Source organism: Panthera onca, chromosome B4 (genome assembly GCF_046562875.1).
Source record: "Panthera onca isolate mPanOnc1 chromosome B4, mPanOnc1 haplotype 2, whole genome shotgun sequence".
Classification (NCBI taxonomy): Eukaryota; Metazoa; Chordata; class Mammalia; order Carnivora; family Felidae; genus Panthera; species Panthera onca.
Window position 1 is genome coordinate 103,185,265 of NC_138345.1, and position 22,593 is coordinate 103,207,857.

The 22,593-nt window shown below is 33.3% G+C and overlaps 1 protein-coding gene across 1 annotated transcript in view; it reads left to right on the forward strand.

Annotated features, from left to right (window-relative positions):
- The window catches only part of PTPRQ (protein tyrosine phosphatase receptor type Q), a 245,430-nt gene that overhangs the window by 92,833 nt on the left and 130,004 nt on the right, over positions 1 to 22,593 (forward strand). Inside the window, exons 25-30 of the mRNA XM_081796296.1 lie at positions 12,446 to 12,606; positions 13,324 to 13,469; positions 17,864 to 18,032; positions 19,437 to 19,727; positions 19,989 to 20,264; positions 20,640 to 20,791. Coding sequence (XP_081652422.1) covers positions 12,446 to 12,606; positions 13,324 to 13,469; positions 17,864 to 18,032; positions 19,437 to 19,727; positions 19,989 to 20,264; positions 20,640 to 20,791 — 1,195 coding nt within the window. The remainder of the gene's footprint in view (positions 1 to 12,445; positions 12,607 to 13,323; positions 13,470 to 17,863; positions 18,033 to 19,436; positions 19,728 to 19,988; positions 20,265 to 20,639; positions 20,792 to 22,593) is intronic.

Below are 22,593 nucleotides of genomic sequence, written 5' to 3' on the forward strand. Positions count from 1 at the left end.
CCATTTTCTCATGAAATTTAAGTAGTGTATCTATTTTTTTTTTCTGACCACCTTTACACTGATTGCCAATTTATTTGTCAGTTGTGAAAAAGATGAAATCCCATAGCACATCTCATGTCAATTAAAAACATGGCTGTACTACTTCATGAAAACTCAGTAGTTAGAAGCCCTCACTTTGATCTCTTGTAAGTCCTCTTAGAAAGATTTGCCAGTTATATATTTCCTAGTGGATTTTAAATATTTCAACTCAGAAAATACAATTTACACAATACTTTATAGGACATGGGCATGTCTTACTTAACATTTATGTTCCTGACTCGAAAGTCCAGCACTGAGAGGTTCTGATATTTGAGGAAGGCTACTCTTCTCTTTCTTAAATTAAGATTTTTCTTTCCCTAATCGCTCTTTACACCCTTTGCATATTGCTCATTGGGGCTATACTTCCTGGGTTTTTTTTTTTTTTTTTTTTTTTTTTCTCCATTACCTGATTCCTAGTCCTTTTACCTAGTGGTGGCAAAATTGAGAGTGACTTGAGAAATGTCAATGAGAAAGAAGCAATGAAAAGAAGGTAAGCATTTTCCTCTGTGGCCCAGGTCATTTGTTTATCCATTTTTCATTACTTCATTCAACAAAATTGACAAAGTGCCTGTATACCAGTGAACAAGACACACATAAGACTCCTGCTTTCAAGGAGCTTACATTCTGAAGGGATAGCTGGGCTATATCCCATAAAGAAACAGATGAGGGAAAGTTGGGGGGAAAGAGGGCTACTTTTGATGGGATGCTTGGGGAAATCCTTTCTGAAAGAGTGATATGGAGTTACAATCCTGATGACAAGAAAGAGCTTTTTGTCATGTAAAGATCTGTAAGCTAGAATTTTCCAAGAAGAAAGAACATCAGCTGCATAGACTCTGTGAAGGAACATAATTTGTCATTTTGAAGACCAGAGAGGTCAGTGTTGCTGAAGGGTAGATACACTAATACTGAGGAGTAAGGCAAACAAAGATCACAAGCCACAATAAGGATCTGATTTTTCATTTTAACTGTAATTAGAGTTACTGAAGAAATTTAAGCACTTTGGATACTTAAAGGAGAAAGAATTTTAGACGGAGGCGGTTAGCAAGGATACTGTAGGAGACTGTTCTGGTAGTCTGGGCAATAGATGATACTGCCCATGGAGGAGAGAAGTGGGTAGTTTTCTTCTACATTTAGAAGGGAGGGTTGACAGACAGAACTTGGTGATACATTGGCTGTGGGGATAAAAAAGAGAGAGAGAGATGAATCAATGATGACTTTTAGATTTTTGAATCAAGGATGGTGACTGAGATTTTTGACACCATTTTACCGAGTTAGATAAAAATGAAAGTGAAACAAACTAATAAAAGTGAGAATCAAGATGTTACTGGCTGGGGTTTCTGACCCACATTGTAGGGACAATCTCGTTCTTCTCTACAGTGATTGTGCTGTGTAAGTTCAGCTCCCCAGTGGTGCTATTTCTCTGCTCTTTCGAGGGTATCCCCTTTCTGTCTCACTTCCTAAGATGGATTCTAGGTGCGAAAGGGAAGCCTACTGAAAGTGGGGTCAGGGAATCTCAAGTCTGTTATATTATATGACTCATCTCACCTGGCTGTGTAGGAATCATGCTGCTGCCCACCTGCAGTCATAGCTTCTAGTTTCAAGGTTCTTATTTTCTGTTTTATCCTTGACCCAAACTCAGGATTCTTCTAGTGTCCTAGCTCTTTTAGCATGTCTGTCTCAACCTATAGGGAGCTAGATGCTCTTACCAATCTTCAGGGGGCAGGATTGCAAAAGTGACCACTACACCCTTCCCTAGCATTGGATGATCTGCTAGAGGAGCTCTTAGATCTTGCTGATGGTGGCATACTGAAGACAAAGAGTTCCTAAGAGGCTTGTCATGTTTCTCTTCATCCTGAGAAGGAGCAAGCCCTGCTTACTGTCATTCAAAGAGAGTTATTCATAGAGACATTAAGCCGGAGAACCTGCTCCTACAATCAGCTGGATTGTTTAAGACTGCAGAATTAGGGTGGTCAGTACATGCCACATTCTCCAAGGGAAACACACTGTGTAGTATCCTTGACTACCTGCTTCTGAAATGTTGGAAGGAAGAATGCGCAATGATAAGGTGGATCTCCGGAGCCTTGGAGTTCTTTGCTATGAATTTTTAGTTGGGATGCCTCCTTTTGAGGCAAGCACATACCAAGAGATCTACAATAGAATATTGCAGGTTGAATTCAAATCCCCTGACTTTGTACTAGAGGGAGCCAGGGACCTCATTTTAAGACAGTTGAAGTATATTCCTAGCCATAGGCTGACTCTAAAAATACTGCACACTCCCTGGTTCACAGCAAATTCACCAAAACCAGCAAATAGCCAAAAAAGCAAAGAATCAACTAGCAAGCAGTCTTAGGATTCTTGTAGGGAAAGAAATCCTTGAACCAGGGCTGCTGTATAATCTGTCAGGAACAGGTTACTGACATGTATTTTACTGTTGATTGCTTGCCTACAATCTAAAATGCTACTGAAATACATACATATATATATATATATATATATATATATATATATATATATATGTATATGTGTGTGTGTGTGTGTATACATATATATATACACACACATATACACACACAGATACACACACACACATACACATACATACATACACACTGGGAAGGCAGTACCTTAGCCTCTCCATTCACAAAGTTCTACTTCAAAAAATAAGACACTCTGAAATCAAAGTAGCCATGAGAATCATGATAACCTCACTGGTTTCATAATCCAGAGGCAAGGTTCAACTGCAACTGCCCACAGCCTATTTTGAGGAAGGTGTCCTTGTGAAAAATGAACTTGGAGTCCAATTGTGGGAAAGTGGCCACTTTGCCCTGCCTTGGTCAGTTAAAGGGCCGTTGGGTGGCCTTCCAAGTGCCTGAGTGTGTATGTAACTTATTGGGCGGCCAAGCCTGATAAAGCTGTTGGAATGAATATGTGAATATTTTTAAGTGCTAGAATAAAGATTTTTTTGAAGATGTGTAAATTTAGTAAAACTTCAAAGATATTTAATAATTTGAAATCAGAGGAATAAATTCTTAATATATTAACTCTAGAAACCTAGAAGTTTCAGAGATTAGATTTCAAAGGATATAGGAAGAAATCCTTATAGAAGCTTTCAATGTTACATTTTTTTGTTGTTGTTAAACTGGGACTTGGAATGCTTTTAGAGACATGGGTTTGGATTCTGGCCCTGCCATTCAATTATCTGCGTGATTCTCTTAAAATACTGTATAAATGGTGGTATCATTATTAGCAAAGTTCCTATTTCAGGGGTTCACATTTTTCTCTTCTCAGTTTCCATTATTTTGGCTTTCTAGTAATTACCAAACTCTTTTGAAAGCAACATCTTTATTTAGGGGCACCTTGGTGGCTTAGTCGGTTAAGTGACTATTTCGGGTCTGGTCATGATCTCACAGTTTGTGAGTTCGAGCCCCATATCGAGCTCTGTGCTGACAGTGTGGAGCCTGCTTGGGATTCTCTTTCTCTCCCTCTCTCTATGCCCTTCCCTCCACTCATGTTCACTCTCCACCCCCCCCCCCCAAATAAATAAATAAACACTAAAAAAAAAATAAAAACATCTTTGGATGTTTGCTATTTTCAGTAGATCTACAAAATACAGACTGCCAATTTTATTTTATTATACTGAGTGACTTCTCTCTTTTTCATGAATATTCTTTACAAAATAGCTCTACAAGGTGAAGGTTAATGTGCAGGCATTTTATAACCACTACTGTGTGAGTAACATTTGATTTGTAGATGCTGTGCTCAGAAATCTGCTTTAAAATGACATTTCCTTTTAAAGTCTATTTTATGAAATAACTTTTATCATTTATCCAGATGGTAAAGTAGCATTTTTTCCATCAGTTACATTGATAAATTATGCTTATTTGTATTTAAGTGATAAACAATCTTTGCATTGCTAGAGCAACCACCATTAAATAAATGAATTCCTGTTAGAGCAGTTATCTTATTCTTTTAATACACTTTGGACTGAGGTGTAATATTGTAGCAAACTGATACAAAGTTTATTTATTTACTTTACATAGACCTTCCTTCCCTTGCAGTAGGGTTACATCCTGATAAACTCATTGTAAATTGAAAATATCATGAAGTCAAAAATGCACTTAGTACACGTAACCTGCAGAACATCACAGCTCAGCCCAGCCCACCTTAAATGTGTTTAGAACACTTACATTGGCCTACAGTTGGGCATAATCATCTAACACAGGCCTACTTTCTAGTAAATGTTGAATATATCATGTAATTTCTTGAATACTTAACGGGAAAAGAATGGTGGTGTGGGTGCAGAATGGTTGTAAGTGCCTTGGTTGTTGATCCTTGTATTCATGGAGCTGACGAGGAACTGTGGCTTGCTGTCTCTGCCCAGCAGCATGAAAGAGGATCATACTGCCTATGGCTAGCCTGAGAAAAGATCAAGATTTAAAATTTCAAGTACACTTTCTGCTGAATATGTATTGCTCTTAAACTATCACAAAATGGAAAACATCCTAAATGGAAATGTTATAAGTTGGGAACCATCTGTAGTTGAGTTCAGCCTGGATTTGTTTAATAATTTTTCTTCCATATAGTTAGTAAAATTTAACAATAGTTTTCTTTTTTTGTTTATAAAGCTTCTATGTGAATGCCTTATCAGGTATAGCTAAAAGACTGGAGTGAAAGTAATGCTGTAAATTCTAGCTTATACACAAATCTTGGCTTTTAAATGTTTTTCATTTTCTTAGTAGTAATTCTGAGAAGTAATTCTGAGTCAGTCAGCCTGACAGATGTTTATTAAACTCTGTGGGGAGATAAAAATACATATATAATTTTAAAATGACTGTAGACTAATTGGAGATAAAATATGTGTATGAAATAATTCTAAAAATACTTTCTAAATAATATATTAGGAGGTCACAACAATTCTAATGCAGCGTTTTGTTAGATGTCATTGGTCGAATAATTTCCCCCATATCATAAAACCTTACCTTTGGAAATAGCCTTCTATATGCTAAAAGTTTGCTAAGTTCTGTTTTTTCCTGTTTTCTAAAATATTTTTACCCTACTTAAATGATCTGCTTGAGAATACAAGAGAGATCAATAATCAGAATGGGAAGGTTGTAAAGATAGGTTGATAAACAAGGAGATCATCTCAGTGGAAACAGTACAGTAGTCTCCCCTTACCTGTGGTTTTGCTTTCTGCAATGTCACTTATCCACAGTCAACTGTGGCCTGGAAGTAGATGATCTTCCTGACAGATCATGAGGTCAGTAATAGCCTAATGGTACAACACAATGCCTACATCAATCATTCACTTCACTTCATCCCATCCCGTAGGCGTCTTATCATCTCACATCATCACAAAAATAAGGGTGAGTACAGTACAATTAGATATTTTAAGAGAGAAGCCACATTCACATAACTTTATTATACTATAAAGTTAATAAATTAATAAATTTTGAATAGAATTCTGCCAGCATTTCAAAATTAATAGATACCTAATGAAACTTCAGATTCCTTTGTTTCTTATAGAAATCAGGATAGTTTGCCATATTGCCCATGATGAAAATCAGCTGGAGTGGAATAGAAGGTGTCTTTAGATGGAGTGTTTGCTTGGCAATTTACTACAGTTCCAACCACACCCTATTTCAAATCCAATCTTCTTAGTCATTGATTTTGCTTGTGTGGATCTTGAGTTCTTACACCCTCAGTTTAGGGGTCTTTTAATCACTCTTGTGATATGTACACATCTGGGAGAAATTGTGATTTGCTTGCATTAGAGATTTGGGGAACGAAACATCTTGAAGAGCTAGACAAAAGGGCTCAAAAGGGATAGTGTAGAAGTTAGCATTTTGGGACAAATGTTTTTGGTTTTTTACTTATTTATTTTTCATAACAATACCATAAGGGGAATATTGTCCCCATTTTGTAGGTACAGAAACTGACTTTTGAGGTAAAGATTTACTTAAATTTACAGAGCTAGAAGATGACAATCAGAATTCATACATAAGTCTGTCTTATTCCCAAATCATGCTTTTCTCAAATCACTAGGAATAAGTGTTATAATTGGCATTTGTTCTAAATACTCAGCTGTGTACTTACAGGATTAGGGAAATCTTAGTTTGGTAAAAATACTTGTGATAAACACTTATGGGGTTATAAAAAATTAAGCTTAGTGCACTAACTCATATGGGTAATTTCTACCAAAAAAATCACTATCTTCTTATTGGTGTGCATTAGTTGATGAACTATATTCATTGTGATAAAATAAGTATATTGTTTCATGTGTAAACCATTTGGATTACTGATCTCTGCAGTTTAAGTAGTATATGGACAAAGTAGAGCTTGTTCAAGAAGTGATGCAGATGGTGAAAATACTCAGGATCAAGGCATGTGAGAAATTGCTGGAAGAATGGGACAAGGTATTAGTTAAGAGTCTTAGTTTCAAGTGACTAAACTCAACCTAAATTAGCTTAGGCAAAAATGAAAATTTATTGACACATAGCTGAAAAGTCCAGGGTGTAACTGGATGTAGGAGCTCAAATAATTTCACTAGATATGGTTAACGGGAAGAAGCTTGTGTGGACAACAGCAAGATCACCCTGTATCTTGAATATGTCTATTTATGGAGAGAATATGTATCTCAATATTGAAAGGGATTTTAAAGTTATATTTTAACCACGTACCCAAAGATCATACTGCTGGAGAAAATACTCCCAAGGACTTTCCACGCCTCTTATAATAAAATCCAAATTTCTTATTATGGCCTGAGGAATTGCATCCACTCTCAAGGAATGAGATCTTCTCCTTCAGCTCAAGCACAATTCCTCCTCCTGTCTTCTGGACCTTAATTCCTTGTGTCTTCTCCAAGATCATGGTTTATAAATAGTTCCACAGCTTCAACCTCATTCTCTTTAATGGCTTTTTCCTTTTATCTTATAAATGTGTCTTTTCTGCTAAAGGCAAACAAGACAAAATCAAAGCAAATCAATAAGCCAACCAAATGACAATGAGAACAACAGCAACAACAAATAAATACCCTACTTTGACTCTGACTTTCTCTGAAACTCTGGAAAAGCTTTAGCATCATAGAATATGATGCTTTGCTAGTTTGGGGTTATTTAACACATAATTGCTAATCTGTTGGTACTACTCAGCTATGCAGAGGTACTGTTCTAGAGTAAGGTGCAACATAGAAGAGTGGTTTCCTTATAGTGAGAAAATTAGTGAAAATCACTTGTTCGTATGAGGAAGAGAATATTTGAGAGAGTCAAGTAAGTGGATTTTGAAATTATTTTTGTAAGTGTTATTTAATGAGTGAAATGATTAATCTAGAATATTTAGATAATGGCATATTATAACTTTGAATATAAATACATAGGAATGAACAAGGATGTATCATCAGGTTAGATTACCCACATGGAACAAAATATCAAATGATGAAGATTAGAATTAAGACCCTGACCTTTCAGAGGGTCTCAAATCTTGTGTAGAAAACCTTTTATGTTCACACTTAGGGAAACGGGGGAATTGGTTTCAGTCTTCCCAGGTGGTTTGGTATTCAAGATTCCTTCAAGATTCCTTCTTAGCAGTTGCTGCTTAGTGTGAACTTGATGTGATAAGAGATGAGTAAAGAAAGTGCTAAACAAGACCAGAGAAACTGCTTTTATACTCTAGAATTTCCTTCATGCCCTAGATGTCACAATGTGGTCTGTCTTTTGATAAAAAAAAAATCATAAATTACTTAGGAAATAACTTCATTTTAAAGACCCTATGAATCCCATCCCAAGACATTTTCTTGTTGTTACCAGTGAGTGTACACAGAAAAACTGTATCCTACATTTATTCAGAGTTGTTTCAAGGTCATTCAAATAATTTCGATTTGTCAAATTCAAGAAAGCTTTTAAAATGTTCTAAGAAGTTTCTTTTTTCAAATTTTATTTTATTTCTAGTGTAGATAGCATACAGTGTTTTTAGTTTCAATTGCACAACATAGTGATTCAACAATTCTATACATGATTCAGTGCTCATGATGATAAGTGTACTCTTAATCCCCTTCACTTTTTTTTTTTTTTTTTTTTTTTAGCCTATATCTCCACTTGCCTTCCCTCTGGTGACCATCAATTTATTGTCTATAGTTATGAGTCTGGGGTTTTCTGGTTTTGGTTTTGGGTTTTTGGGTTTTTTTTTTTTTTTTTTTTTTGGTTTATCATTTTTTTCAAGCTTTAAAAAAATTCTAGCTAGAAAAATGTTCTAATAAATTTCTGGTATTAAATCAGTAAAATGAATGCACTGAGAACTCCCCTCAAGTTTTTTCCTCAGTTTGAAAATTGACCCTGGCTAGGAGGTTTGCCTGTTGTTGAAAGTTATCTATTTTAGAGTATAAGTATTGTTAACATTTATATTCCTTCCATTTATACACAGTTTATAATTTTGAATATGTAAGATTTAGACCTATGTTGTCAGGGAGGCTTCCTTTCTTTTCCCCCCACCTCACTCAACTCCCTATTCTGCTCTCAATCCTTACAAACTAGCTTTCTGGTCAACAATTTCCTGCACCTTTGGGAGATATGTTGTATTCTCCTTTTCTAGATGTTACCAATAATCAAATTTTACTGGCTTAATTTTTTTGTTCATCTCTTTTTCTTTGCTGTTAGCCACTGGTGGGGCAGGGTGGAGATGGTGTTGTCATTGTCATTAAAGGGATCCCATTTTTATTAATGAAAGGTTTTATAATTATTTACTATTTTGTCTGTTTTGAGGATAGGGGCTGAATCTTACTCATATTTGTGTCTAACATAGTTCCTGCATAAAGTAGATACTCAATAAATTTTGTTGGATATTGATTGCATACATATCATCTCTAAATTGAGAGGGGCTAGGAAGGTATCTGTGCTTCTTTGTTTGGAGCACTATCTAAAAGGACAGTGCCTTTCTAGGGGCACCTGGGTGGCTCAGTTGGTTGAGCGTTCAACTTTGGCTCAGGTCGTAATCTTGCAGTTCGTGAGTTTGAGCCCAGCATCAGGGTCTGTGCTGACACCTCAGAGCCTGAAGCCTGCTTCGGATTCTGTGTCCTCTTCTCCCTTAGCCCCTCCTCTGCTCACACTCTTTCTCTCTCAAAACTAAATAAATATTAAAAACTTTTTTGAAAAGAATAGTGCCTTTCTACTCTAATATATATTCTCCATTTAAGACACTACAATAAAATATAGAAAAGAAAATGCATAAGTTATGCAAAAAAGGGCCACAAATGACCAATATACATATAAAAGATATTCTGCCTCACAAATGGTTAGGGATTTGCAGATTAAAAATATTTTTTGAGTCAAGTTTGCAGTAATTAAGATTAATATCCAGACTAGTAATGAGAGTTTGCCAAAGGTGTGCTCTCACACATTGTTGTGGTTCTAAATTATAATAATTTATAATTTGGAACAGAAACAACTTTTAGAACAGTAATCATTAAAATTAAAAAAAATGAACCCATTTGATATAATAATTACACCACTGGGAATTTAACCTACAGAAATCCAAGGACCATTATGAAAAGATATTTGTATAAGAATGATTGCTGTGTCACAGTTAGTAACTAAAAGAGGGGTGGGAAGCAACCTAAGTGTTAATTTTACAGCAGAATGGCTGAATAACTATGATACATCCAAATTAGGCAATTACAAAAAAATAATGATGTAGATCATTGTTATCACATAAGTAAAGCAAAACAAGGTCAAGATATAGAAGAACATACACTTTTATAAATGGAAATAAAACACTCTAATGGAACATATAATATCCCTATTATAGTATTTCAAAGTAATATGGACAAAACAGATCTTTAAACTACACCAGTTAAAACCAAGATTATAGCAGTGTCAAACGTAGGCCTTCTCATGCATGGAGGGAGTGACTCATTAGAGCTGCAGGGTTGCTCACAGAGATGGCTGTTCTCTGTTCTCTGAAGATTTATGCGTCTTTCCTTCAATCTGACAACTGCATAAGAGCAAGGAAGAGGGAGTCAGATCCTTAGAGACTGCAACACCTCTCTCTCTTTCCCCTTCCTAGTTCTCAGTTACGTAGCAAACTATCTCTTATCTAAGTTATGTTATGAACTTGGATCAGAAATGAAATTTCAGTTGACGTTTATGTATGCTCAGATTTTTTTTTTACCTTAGTCGTTAAAATAGCGACAATCCTAGACTACAAAAGAAGAACAAGCCCCAAACAGACAAGAACATTATCAGTATCTGAAAATTTTATTAGTACTATTTTGTCTTGAGGTAAACCAGGGTAGGTGTAGAAACTATATCTGTACATGCAGAGGTGGATTATTGACTTTGTTATTCAGACAGTTTACAAAGACTATCTTCTTACTGAAATACCTGGGTATGTGAGACAAAATTTGCTTTTGATCTGCCTTTTCCAGGTAATTGCCTTGATTCTAAATTATCTATGGAATGTAATCAGGGTTCTTCTTATTGTAGGCAGACACTTATCTGCAGTCAGGGCAAGAAGGTAGTGATGCAAGGCAGCAGATAGCATTGAAAAATATGCTTGAAAAGGAATTTTAAAAATAGATATGGTGCAATTAGATCACTTTAGCTAATTTCACAGTTTTAGAGATCTGAATTGGATTAACCATATTGCAGTGTTCTAATGACCTGTGACCAATGACAGGGGTAAAGAATTGGGTAAAGTTTCTATGACAAAGCGTCTTTCTCTGAGACTAACAGCCACAGCCTTAAGTTCTAAAAGCCCCCTCCTGGGTCTCAGTGAAGTCTCCACTGCTTCTGAGAGAAGCTATCTGAAGAAACTGTTTCAAATTGCTGAATAGCCTTGCTAATCCTGTTGGTCTACAGTCACAGATTCTGAATTCATATTTTTCTCACTATGGTAACCTTTCTGACTACTTTTCAGATAACCATACCTATATTTGGAGTGAATTGACACTTTTGTAATCGTTAAACCATGGCTGAAATGTATGTGTCTTTGTGGATACCCTTAGTTCACTTATAATCTATTATTCCTCTTAATGATTTAAGAATTCCAATATTTCAATGGCAAAGAAAGAGCATCTTATATTCAGAGGAAATACCCATTTAGTTCTTGGGTTCCATGTGATACTAAAGAAGGAAAAAATAGGATTGCATGAGATTGATACACTTTTGCTGTAATGTTGATCATATTCCCTTAAATTCTTTCACAATTAACTTTATTGGTCTTAAAATCTAATTTTTTTAAATGCAGTTTTCAGTACCACTATGTACATATTCATTCTTTAATTTAGATTCTAACCTATACTTAATTCAAAACTATAGAAACTATATGAGCGTGACTGAAATAAAATAATTGCAGTATCATATTACCTAGCAACATTTTGTCATTTAGCCTTTTTTCCCTCCTTGAGATTTTAGTATTTACTTGAAGAATTTTTTTTTTATTTTTTTTTTTAATGTTTACTTATTTTTGAGAGAGACAGAGACAGAATGCGAGTGGGTTAGGGGCAGACAGGAGACACAGAATCTGAAGCAGGCTCCAGGCTCTGAGCTGTCAGCCCAGAGCCTGACGTGGGGCTCGAACTCATGAGCTGTGAGATCATGACCTGAGCCAAAGTCGGACACTCAACCAACTGAGCCACCCAGGCGACCTGAAGAGATTTTAATAATCAACATTTTTTTGTGTTTTCTGGAATGACATTTTAAATACTTTTCAGATTTTAACTGGATGAGAGATGTGAGCTCTACCTTTTCCTTTTCTGTATGTTATACATAGATCATTTTCAATTTGTTTCCAGTTACTACATAATTTCATACATAATACATAATTAATTTAGAAATTAATAAAGGGTAATTAATTACTATAATTAGTAAAGAATAACACACAGGTTTGCTATTTTATATACTACTATTTAGATATTTACTCTTTGAATTTCTCTGAAGTAAATATTACTTTTGTACGATGTATGAAAAATGAATTTGTTTGACAAATAAAGGGTATATATAAGATGTCACCAACACTTAAAAAGAACATATATTTGAACAAGTAAAACATGGGTATGAAAAGGAGTGCTGTAATTAGTTGGACCACACAGTATTCCTAGAGATCTATTAAAATCAGTCCAAGTAACTTCTAATATGAACAACTTATTAACACTTGATTGAATTACTCAGTATACTTGAAAACAAAAAAAATTATTTATTGAATTATTCTTAATTTCACCCTTTTTAGCATTTCAGGATAAGTGGTGTCTTTATCCTATTAGTCTGGATTAATACATTTGTGTGCATTAATGTTGCTTATTTTTAATATACTTGTGCTCAAAATGTGTATGTAATGTTTAATTTAATAGTCAATTATACAGATCTTTTTTTTCTCACAGGGATAGGTCATCATTAAAAACTATTAATGTAACTGAAACATCATTAGAGTTTTCAGATTTGGACTATAATGTTGAATATAGTGCTTATGTAACAGCTAGCACAAGGTTTGGTGATGGGAAAATGAGAAGCAGTATCATTAACTTTCGAACACCCGAAGGAGGTGAGTTCTTTTGGATGTAGGCCAAGTAAAAAAATATCCTATGCAAAAAAAAAAAAAGTATTAAATATCAAAATGTATTACTAAGCCTAATATCTGTCATCATGTTGGAAGCGAAATTGCTTTTTGGTCACTTCCTAGCTGTGTGATGCTGGGAAAATAATTTCTCTGTGCCTCAGTTTCCTGTCTATATTATGGAAACAATACATTACCTACTTAACAGGGTCCTTATGAGGATTAAATGAGTTTATATTTGTAAATACACTAGGTATAGAACTTGACACTTAGTATTTTATGTATTTGTTAAATGAAACAAAATAACATGCATTAAGTCATCTCACTGTCTTCTCTATTATTCGATTTCAAGATTCTAAGTTAAATAAGAATTTCATATTATGTGTTTTATATTGGAAACTTGTTACAAGGTTGTTTTCCAATACAGGGCAGTGGCATGTTTTAGAAGTGGGATAGTGTTTTACTTTCTTTAGTAAGAAATCTATCTGTCCTCTGCTTGGATTTTGCTGTGATACGGTATTAGAGAGTTGGCCCAATGAGCCTTGTGGATTTCAATTCTGACCTCTCATTAGATGTTATACCTAATTTAAGTTTTCTTTTGAAAAACAGTGGTTATTGCTTATCAAAGACAGGTAAAATTTAGAACATTGCAGACATTCTTTAGAGCCACAGGTGCAGTTTTTTGTTCAATTGTTTGTTTTATAGCACCAAGTGATCCTCCCAAAGATGTTCGTTATGCAAATCTCAGTTCTTCATCAATAATGCTCTTTTGGATGCCTCCTTCAAAACCTAATGGGATTATTCAATATTATTCTGTTTATTACAGAAATACTTCAGGTACTTTTGTGCAGGTAAGACTTGAGTTTTCTTCTAGTTAGTTCTTTATTTACATCCTTCAGTTTTATTGATGATGATACAGACTTGGCATGGTAGAAAAACCATTTCTCTTACACTGATAATTATGAATAGACATTTCATAAAACTTTCATTGAAACTGGAAAAATATGGTGGGGAAATGTCAGATACATTTTAACCTATCTGTGCATATGCACACATTTCCATGTCAGCTTCAAACATATTATAAACAATGAAGATGTGACCTATTTAAAATTCTGTGTATAAATATGGTCCTCAATTCCACTTCTTCAAGAAGTGTTCTCTAAAGAGTTGATGATTTAATTTACCCTCATTTCTCAGCTAAAAAAATTTCCCTTTTGTTTGCATACAATATAAATAGTTTTAATGTTTGGATGTGTTTGCATATTTTTCTTCAATTTTAACAATTTTTAACTGCTAGCTGAAGGGATTTTGTTGTTGTTATTTAGTATCACATGTAATAAAATCACTAGGAATGTGGTTATTTCACTTGAGGTATGCAGGGTTTTAGGGTCATACAGTTTGCAGATGGGCACTTTCTGATGTGAATAATGATGGTTATGAAAATAGCTAAAATGCATTTTGTTTAGAGAAATATTTTCAGTTTACTCAATAGGAATCCTTTATTTATCCAAACTAAATATTTAACAGAATTCTAACATATGAAAATGATAAAATTGGAATGGTTATGATTGAATCAGGAATGGAGAGATTTGGAATATAATTTGGAAACAGCTAATTTTGAAGAAAGGCTACAATTTACAGAACACGTACCTTAATAGAAACTGTTGACTGCCTGTTGATTATAACACTGTCCATTCTTACTTCTTTGTATCTTTTTAAGCAGCTGAAGAATAGGGACAAGTCTTAGTAATTTTGGGCTGTCCAGCTCTATTTGTGACTGACGACATTAATATAGCCATGGGAGTTAGTTCTTGGGATCAACAATCTCAGGAAATAAAGCATCACTGTATTGAATTATTTGCTTTACTGTATCTATGCTGCAGCTTAGGCTGATGAATGGGGTCAGAATTTTGCCAGTAGTCTCAGGACTACTGAGCAGTGGGTAAGAGAAAGTCAAGGTTGGTTTAGTTTTTACATTCTGCTCAAGACCCTCTAAGGATGGGCTTGAATAAGTGTGACTACTTAAAACTTAATGCCAAAAGAAAAACTACCTTATACAAGACATGAAGATATAGATATATATGTAGTTATAGATGTATATTTTTATAACAATGCCTTAGGAGCAGAAGGAGAAAGGAGGATCCTTTTTTTTCCCTTTCTGTGTACATTAAGCAACTTTTGCTATTCCTTTTTGTTCTGCTCTATTTTGAGAAAAGAAATGGGATTTGTATGCAATTTATTGTAATTTTTTTTACCACAGTGTTGTTTACAAATTTAAAAATGTGTCATTATGTCATGGAGGCCATTCAAAATGCAGATTTCTTCTTTCACACATTTAACAAAAATACTGCAAAGGGGTGGTGTCTGTATCTGAATCTTAGCAAAGGTTTTTGCCTGGGTACAATTTACTTTATGACCTATATACACAATTCTATTTTGGTTCTCTTTTTCCACACTTAAATAATGAAGTATAAACATCTAGCTATGGTTTCAAGCATATTTACAATTCATAGAACTTAGAAAACGTAATCTTTTATTAAATAATCTTAAGAATGCTTTTATGTGTGACAGCTGCTAGAGAGCACAGGCTAATGATGTGAAGATACTTCTCATATTGCGTGAAGTTCATCTGTGCTTTAATTTATTCCTCAAGTTAATGTTAAATACAGCATCTTTGCTAACTGATTTTCTATTTTGTGTTGGAAGAGTGGAATAAACCCTCAAAATGAACATTATATAGCAGAATAAGTGTGTAGCTTTTTTCTTCCTCCTTCTCTTCCTTCTCTTTCGCACAGAACTTTGTTGAATACCTCATGCATGGTATATCACATTTGGTAACCATTCTTGGTATCTGCTTACTTGTCCTAGCAACCTATGCTATAGCAAATAATTTGAAGAAAAGGATCACGTGACACTTATCATTCCATCCCCCGAAGTCCTCTGGTACTATATCATACATAGGTTCAATGCTCAATAAATATTTTTAGTTGAAAGAACGTACCAACATTATTTTTGATACTTAGTTATAAATTTGGAGCATTTGAGTTTGTGGGAAAGTGATTTTTCCTTCTTCTGACCTTTGGGGAATTTAATCTCTCTGCTACCATTGTTCTTCCTTCAATTGTTGCACATTGTGTTTAGTATAGTGTATTAATTCTTCTACATTTTCATTTTTACCCACTTGTGTCATATCTCCTCCTGTGCCTGACATAGTGTCTTATTATATTTAAAAAATGTTAATGAATACTGGTTGATTAATCAAATTTGAAAGCTTTTACTAAATAACTTCTGACTGCATTTATATATACAGAGTAGCAAGTCTTAATTAGATAATTTGAGCTGAAAGAATTTTTTTTTCAAAAAATAAATAAATGACTGAAATAATCATCTAGATAATTGATCTAATTCCAAATTTGGTACATGTCTATGATGCTAAGTCACACTCTCATCAGGAATGGCTACTGGGTGATTCAAAATAATTCATTTCTAAATAGTCATCAAGGTGATAGGTAATCAGAATCAATTCAATAACAAAGAAAAAATAAAATTTATACCAAAAAGCTACATTAGTATATTTTTTCATTACATTCTCATGACTTACTTATTTTATAACTGGAGGTCTATACCTTTTGATCACCTTCACCCATTTTGCCCACCCCCTCTCACCCTGCACCTCTGGCAAAAACAAATCTGTTCTTTGTATCTGTGAGTTCGGGTTTTGGGGTTTATGTGTGTTTTAGATTCCACATATAAGTGGGATCATATGGTATTTGTCTTTCTCTGTCAGACATATTTCTGTCAGCATTATGACCTCAAGGTTCATCCTCGTCACAAATGGCAGGATTTCCTTCTTTTTAAATGGCTAAATAATTAATTACGCTAATATTTTAAGAGATACTTTATGTAAAACAATTTTTCCCTGTGTAAGATAGATGTGTTGAAAGATAATTCAAGTTTGCAAATCATATTTTGTGTGACATTGTTCCTGAATAATGTTCCTGAATAATTGTTCCTGTTCCTGAATAAGCAGCCACAAAATTGAGGGAGATCTTTTATTACACTCATTCTTCCCCTCCTCTCCACCAAATGCTGGCAAAAGAACCACAAAACTTTGCTGAATTTAATTTTTTGATGCATTATAGAACCATCCTAACTGTAAACTTTAGTCAAATTAATTACCCTAAGTTTTTCATTTAAATGAACTAATTACCATTTATTGTTTTTTATTTGTGTGCTAGATATGATATTGTTTTATGTGTTTCATATCATCTAATCCTCAAAATCTCTCTGTGAAGTAGAAATAATTACTCCCATTTTATAGTTGAGGAAAGAGAATCTTTGAGTTTAGATGGTTTATTGAGGGCTACTCTGCTAGAATTGAAGTTAGGTTTATAGGATGCTTAAAACTTTGTATGTTTTGGAATGATTGAACTTTCTTGGTGTAGATGAGCATTATTATATTATTAAATTAATAATATGGACATCCATATTATTAGTATGGGTTTATTCATACTAATTGCTTACATAATTTTAAGTATATTTTCCTTTATTTTATTACTAGTTTTGTTTGCTATGTGTTTTGTATTTAAAATATGATCAGAAAGAAAATGATTGCATAAATAAATTCCCTAATCATCAATAAATGCCTTAGGACAAATATAACTAGGAATCAGGCAAAATTTTTTTAAATTGCTCTTACTCTGCATTTAATAAAGAAAATGCATCTAGCTGACTTCCCATTTCTCCCCATGATTGTAGGGAAAAAAAAAAGCCCCATTAAAGATGAATAATAACCATTTGAGTTCAGAGAAAGTGGTGAACACTTTAATAATTTCTTCATCATTCATAGGAAGAAAAAAATCAAAGTTTTTATAATATTCATAAAATATAAGGTCAATGTTTTGAAAACTACTTGAAAGTTTTGTAATGAAAACTGACACTGCTCAGCACCTTGGAGCGCTTTCAGTTGGCTACTGGACCTTCTCCATAAGCTGGAAGTTTCTGCTCTTTCCTATTCTGTATGTTAATTTTATGATAAAAACAATACCATCTATTCCTCTTTTAGTACAAACATATTTCCAGTTTAATTATTGCACTAATCAATTTACATTGATTTTTTTCAAAAATTAACACTTTAAAATAATAAGGATGGCCAATTCATGATAATAATTATTTTGAAATTACTTGAAATTATGTATACTAAAACTACATTCTGAACAATTAAAACAATATGTTTATTTTTCAGAATTTTACACTCCATGAAGTAACCAATGACTTTGACAATATGACTGTATCTGCAGTAATAGATAAACTGGCAATATTCAGCTACTATACATTTTGGGTAACAGCAAGTACCTCAGTTGGAAATGGGAATAAAAGCAGTGACATAGTTCAAGTATACACAGATCAAGACAGTATGTAAACAAAAAGCATTTATTAATTTTTAAAAGGTTTAATTTAACACTTTATTTTAGAACCTTTTTCTATTTGTATATATTACTAGTAAATTCTGTGATTTATTTAGGCACATTTAACTAGTCATTATAGAAGTTTGGAAATGCATTTAATATAGCTGTAAAACTATTATAATAATAACAGCCTTTTCTATTTATGGAAACTGCTACCATTCATGAACTTTCTGTCACTTTTATTGCTTCAAAAGATGTCACAGCCATCCAGTTGTAAGCATGAAAAATTCTGTTGCATACGTCGATGGGTGCTTGTCCATTTGCTTTAATCTAACACCTTTTTTTGTTTTAATCTAGCAACTTCTTTCCATTTCAGCCTTTGAATCCACACAGGACTCCATACAGCATCTTTGTTCTTATTATGTTTTTGACTAATATACTCGTAATATCTTTACTTTTTTAACTCTAGAAGTTTCTTGTATGCAGTTTCAGCAGTATCCTGTTTGTGCTGAGTATTCAGAAAACTATAATGATTGAGGCATTTGATGTTTTAGGTTTCAGCTTCAAGAATACAATGATCCATAAATCATTGCCTATTTCTTCTTGTGGTTGTTTCTGGAGTCCATTTATTTCTTAAGGACTAGTCTTTTATTGAGAAATGGTATTGACCTAAACTGCTGAGAATAAGATTCTGTGTTTATTGTCTGAAGATTGCAAATCGACAGACACGATAAGTATGAGTGAATGCTTTTGTTGTTGAACAATCTTTTAAATAGTTTACACATCGATCAACAGGGTAAGATGATAAAATACGTGAAAATATGTGCTTGCAGAATCTTTAACAAAGTATTTTAGTGCAGTATGTAGTCAATATCATTTCAGGCATTCTTTAAATGCGGATATCTCCCCATATTTTCAGCAATCTATAAATGTTATCAGTGACTGTTGTAGCACCATGAATAATAAACACTTATTGTGCACTGTTCCAGGTGAGAGGTCCTAGATCTGATATATGTACAGTAATGATAATCTTTAGAAGAAAGAAACTGAAAATATTGTTTAGATAATATAAATGATCAAAATATTTAAATATCTGAGTATACATACACAGACATACATGTATGTGTACACGGATAATCACCATGTTGTAGGAAAGAAAAGAGAATATCATATAAAGCAATTCTAACACATATTAAAGATGACAGAGTTTGTATTTTGAATCATTTTTAATATAATTATTTTGTAGTAATATTTTGTAATAGGTGATATTTACTACATCTGCATTTAAACAATGTAAGAGCTAATGATGTAATAGATGCCATTTCAACAGTTATCCTCAGCTTGTGAATTTACCTAAATTTTATATAGGGTGACTGATGATTTTTATATTTTGCACATTACCTACCATAGTACCCGAAGGGTTTGTTGGAAACCTAACTTACGAGTCCATTTCATCAACTGCAATAAATGTAAGCTGGAGCCCACCATCTCATCCAAATGGTCTAGTCTTCTACTATGTTTCTCTGAGCTTACAGCAGACTCCTCACCACGTGAGACCACTTCTTGTGACATATGAGAGAAGTATATATTTTGATAATCTGGAAAAATATACTGATTATATATTAAAAATCACTCCATCAACAGAAAAGGGATTCTCTGATACCTATACTGCCCAGCTACACATCAAAACTGAAGAAGATGGTAGGCTGGACCCTTTTATTGCCTATTAAGCAGATTGTGGTGTTCTCTTCTTTACATAGCTTTCTGATAGAAAACATTATTTTTATAACTATATAGAGACTGTTTGTTCTCAGGTAGTTAGCCTTTCAATAAACATAATAAGCTCTGTTTTTTAAAATTAAAATAATTATCTGTTAATGAAATTATGTCCCACTATTATTAAAGCCTCTTCTTTTTAATGCTAATTCACTTTTCATTTAATATTCTTTTTTTCTTTTATAGTCCCAGAAACTTCACCAATAATCAACACTTTTAAAAACCTTTCCTCTACCTCAGTTCTCTTATCATGGGATCCCCCAGTAAAACCAAATGGTGCAATAATAAGTTATGATTTAACTTTACAAGGACCAAATGAAAATTATTCTTTCATTACTTCTGATAACTATCTAATACTGGAAGAACTTTCACCATTTACATTATATAGTTTTTTTGCTGCCGCAAGAACTATAAAAGGACTTGGTCCTTCCAGTACTCTTTTCTTTTACACAGATGAGTCAGGTAAGCCTGAATCCATAACTCTTGAAATGATTTCACTGTTGCAGCCTTGCTCTCTCTTTTTAAGGAACAGCATGGAAAATGAAAAGATATTCAGTTTTCTATTTGTAACAGGCTTACAACTATTCATCTACTTTGCTGAACTTTTTTTTTTTAATTCAAGCCTTAGAACAAAGTGCTTGTTTAAAATTAGTTTGGAACTACTGAGTTCCAAGTATAAAAACATAGTTACCGATGCTATTTATTTCTGAAATATGATCATTTTAGGAATCTTTCTTAATAGTGCCTGCAAGAAGCTAGAGTCACAATGATATTTTTACTAAATATCATTTACTAAAAATTTTATGAATATAAGTTTTATAATGTGTTTTCCTGCAGTGCCTTTAGCACCTCCTCAAAATTTGACTTTAATCAACTACACTTCAGACTTGGTATGGCTGAAATGGAGTCCAAGTCCTGTTCCAGGCGGTATTGTTAAAATATATAGCTTAAAAATTCATGAGCATGAAACTGATACTATATTTTATAAGGTAGGTTGATTATAACAGTACATGTTAATTTAAAAATTCAGAAATTGAATTAAAATCATTTGACATGCAGAGGAAAATGGACTGCTTTAAATTAAACAAGGACCATCTTTTTAAATAATCTTTTTTTCCCTACAATTTAAGGATGTTTATGGAAAACACAGAAGACATTTGTCAGATATGACAGCTGAATAATTTGTAGAACAGTTTACTTAGACTTTACGACTTCTAGATATTTGCAAGTTAAGAAATAATTGCATTATTGTATTAATGCTGGAAAGTATATAGTAAATTTTTTCAGACTATTTAAAAACTGTTATTATCTTAAATGCAATATATTTCTATTTGTTGTTAAAAAGATACCAAGTAAGTGTTTTTAACCTTTTAAGAAAAGTATTTCTACTGGGCTTCTGGTAATCTTCCCTGATAGAATATAATCCCACACTGATTGGGCTTTTAAGGTATATCATTATTTTTTTTCCTTTCAATGCCAATTAGTTTACAACACTGAATACTCTTTCCCTTCTCCATTTTTAGGTTCTAGAATCAATGAAAAATACCCAAATTACAGATATAACAAAGGATCTTAAATATACTTGTGTGATTTCTAGCATTTAATTGCCAAAATATGTTATATAACTAGCATTTATTTAAGAAAGTGTTTTTATTTTTTTCTCCAAAGGCGATGAAGTACTGGGATGCTCTTATTTAGTTACAACAAGAAGAGTGAAAAAAATCTGCAGTAAACATTGTCCCAATATTATATGCATTACAATTTATTGCTGATGGTAAATTATTTTTACAGCATGTGTAGCTTGCAAAGTGAATAGTAAAAATCAAAAGCAATGGTTAAGATTATGTCATAACGAACAATGACTTTCTGGAAATCAAGATATTACTTTAAAATCTGACAGGCTGAGTAGAATTTGAATTGTAGTACTCCATAAATGTGGAATCTGTTCCCCAAAAGTGTGAAATTCTAATAATGCTAAGTCTCTAGGCCCCTACTATCTATCCTGGTCTAATCTTAACATTTTCTCATTTTTTATTTGCTTTGTCTGTATGGGTCACTGGGAAATGATTATCAGAAAGGAAAAAGCAATCATTTTTTACTGCAATGACATTTTTTTTGAGACTTAATGTGTGGCATTAAGGCAGCTACTTAACCTCTTCTGACTTGGTTTCTTCAAGTGCAAAATTGGAGTTATAAGGATGCATACATTAAAAAGTGAGAATTGTAAGGGCAAATCTATATCAAGCATTTAGAATAATCTTCAGCACATGATATATGTGTTAGCTATTGTTGTGTTATTGTACATCATTTAAGAAAAGGTTTGAAAACTGCATCCAGCATTGTCATAGCACTAAGTATGAAAGGACAGTATACCTTTACCTGAATATGAGAATAAGTTATGATTTTTAGGCTTCCTGATATTTCAGTGGAAATGCTACCATTAAAATGTTTCTAGTAGCAAACATATAATCTTTATACCATAAAGTATTAAATATATTACTTTTGGGTAGAAGGAATAGTTTTTCTTGAAAATTTACTATTTTTAGTTACTCCTTTTTACACCTGTTTTGTCCTCCGTTGATTTTCGTAGTCTTATTTTCTTTTAAATTCCTTTGAATATACTTCATGCCACCTGTTTTCCTTTCCTAACACCTAGTTTGTTTGCTTTCGTCCCTCTGTTTAGCTTTCTTCCTGAGTGTATTGTCCTATTTTCCTTACGTCTTTGTCTCTATGTCCTATCGGTTTCTATTATTTTCTTCTTTTTCTTTTTATTCTTTCAAATTATATGTGG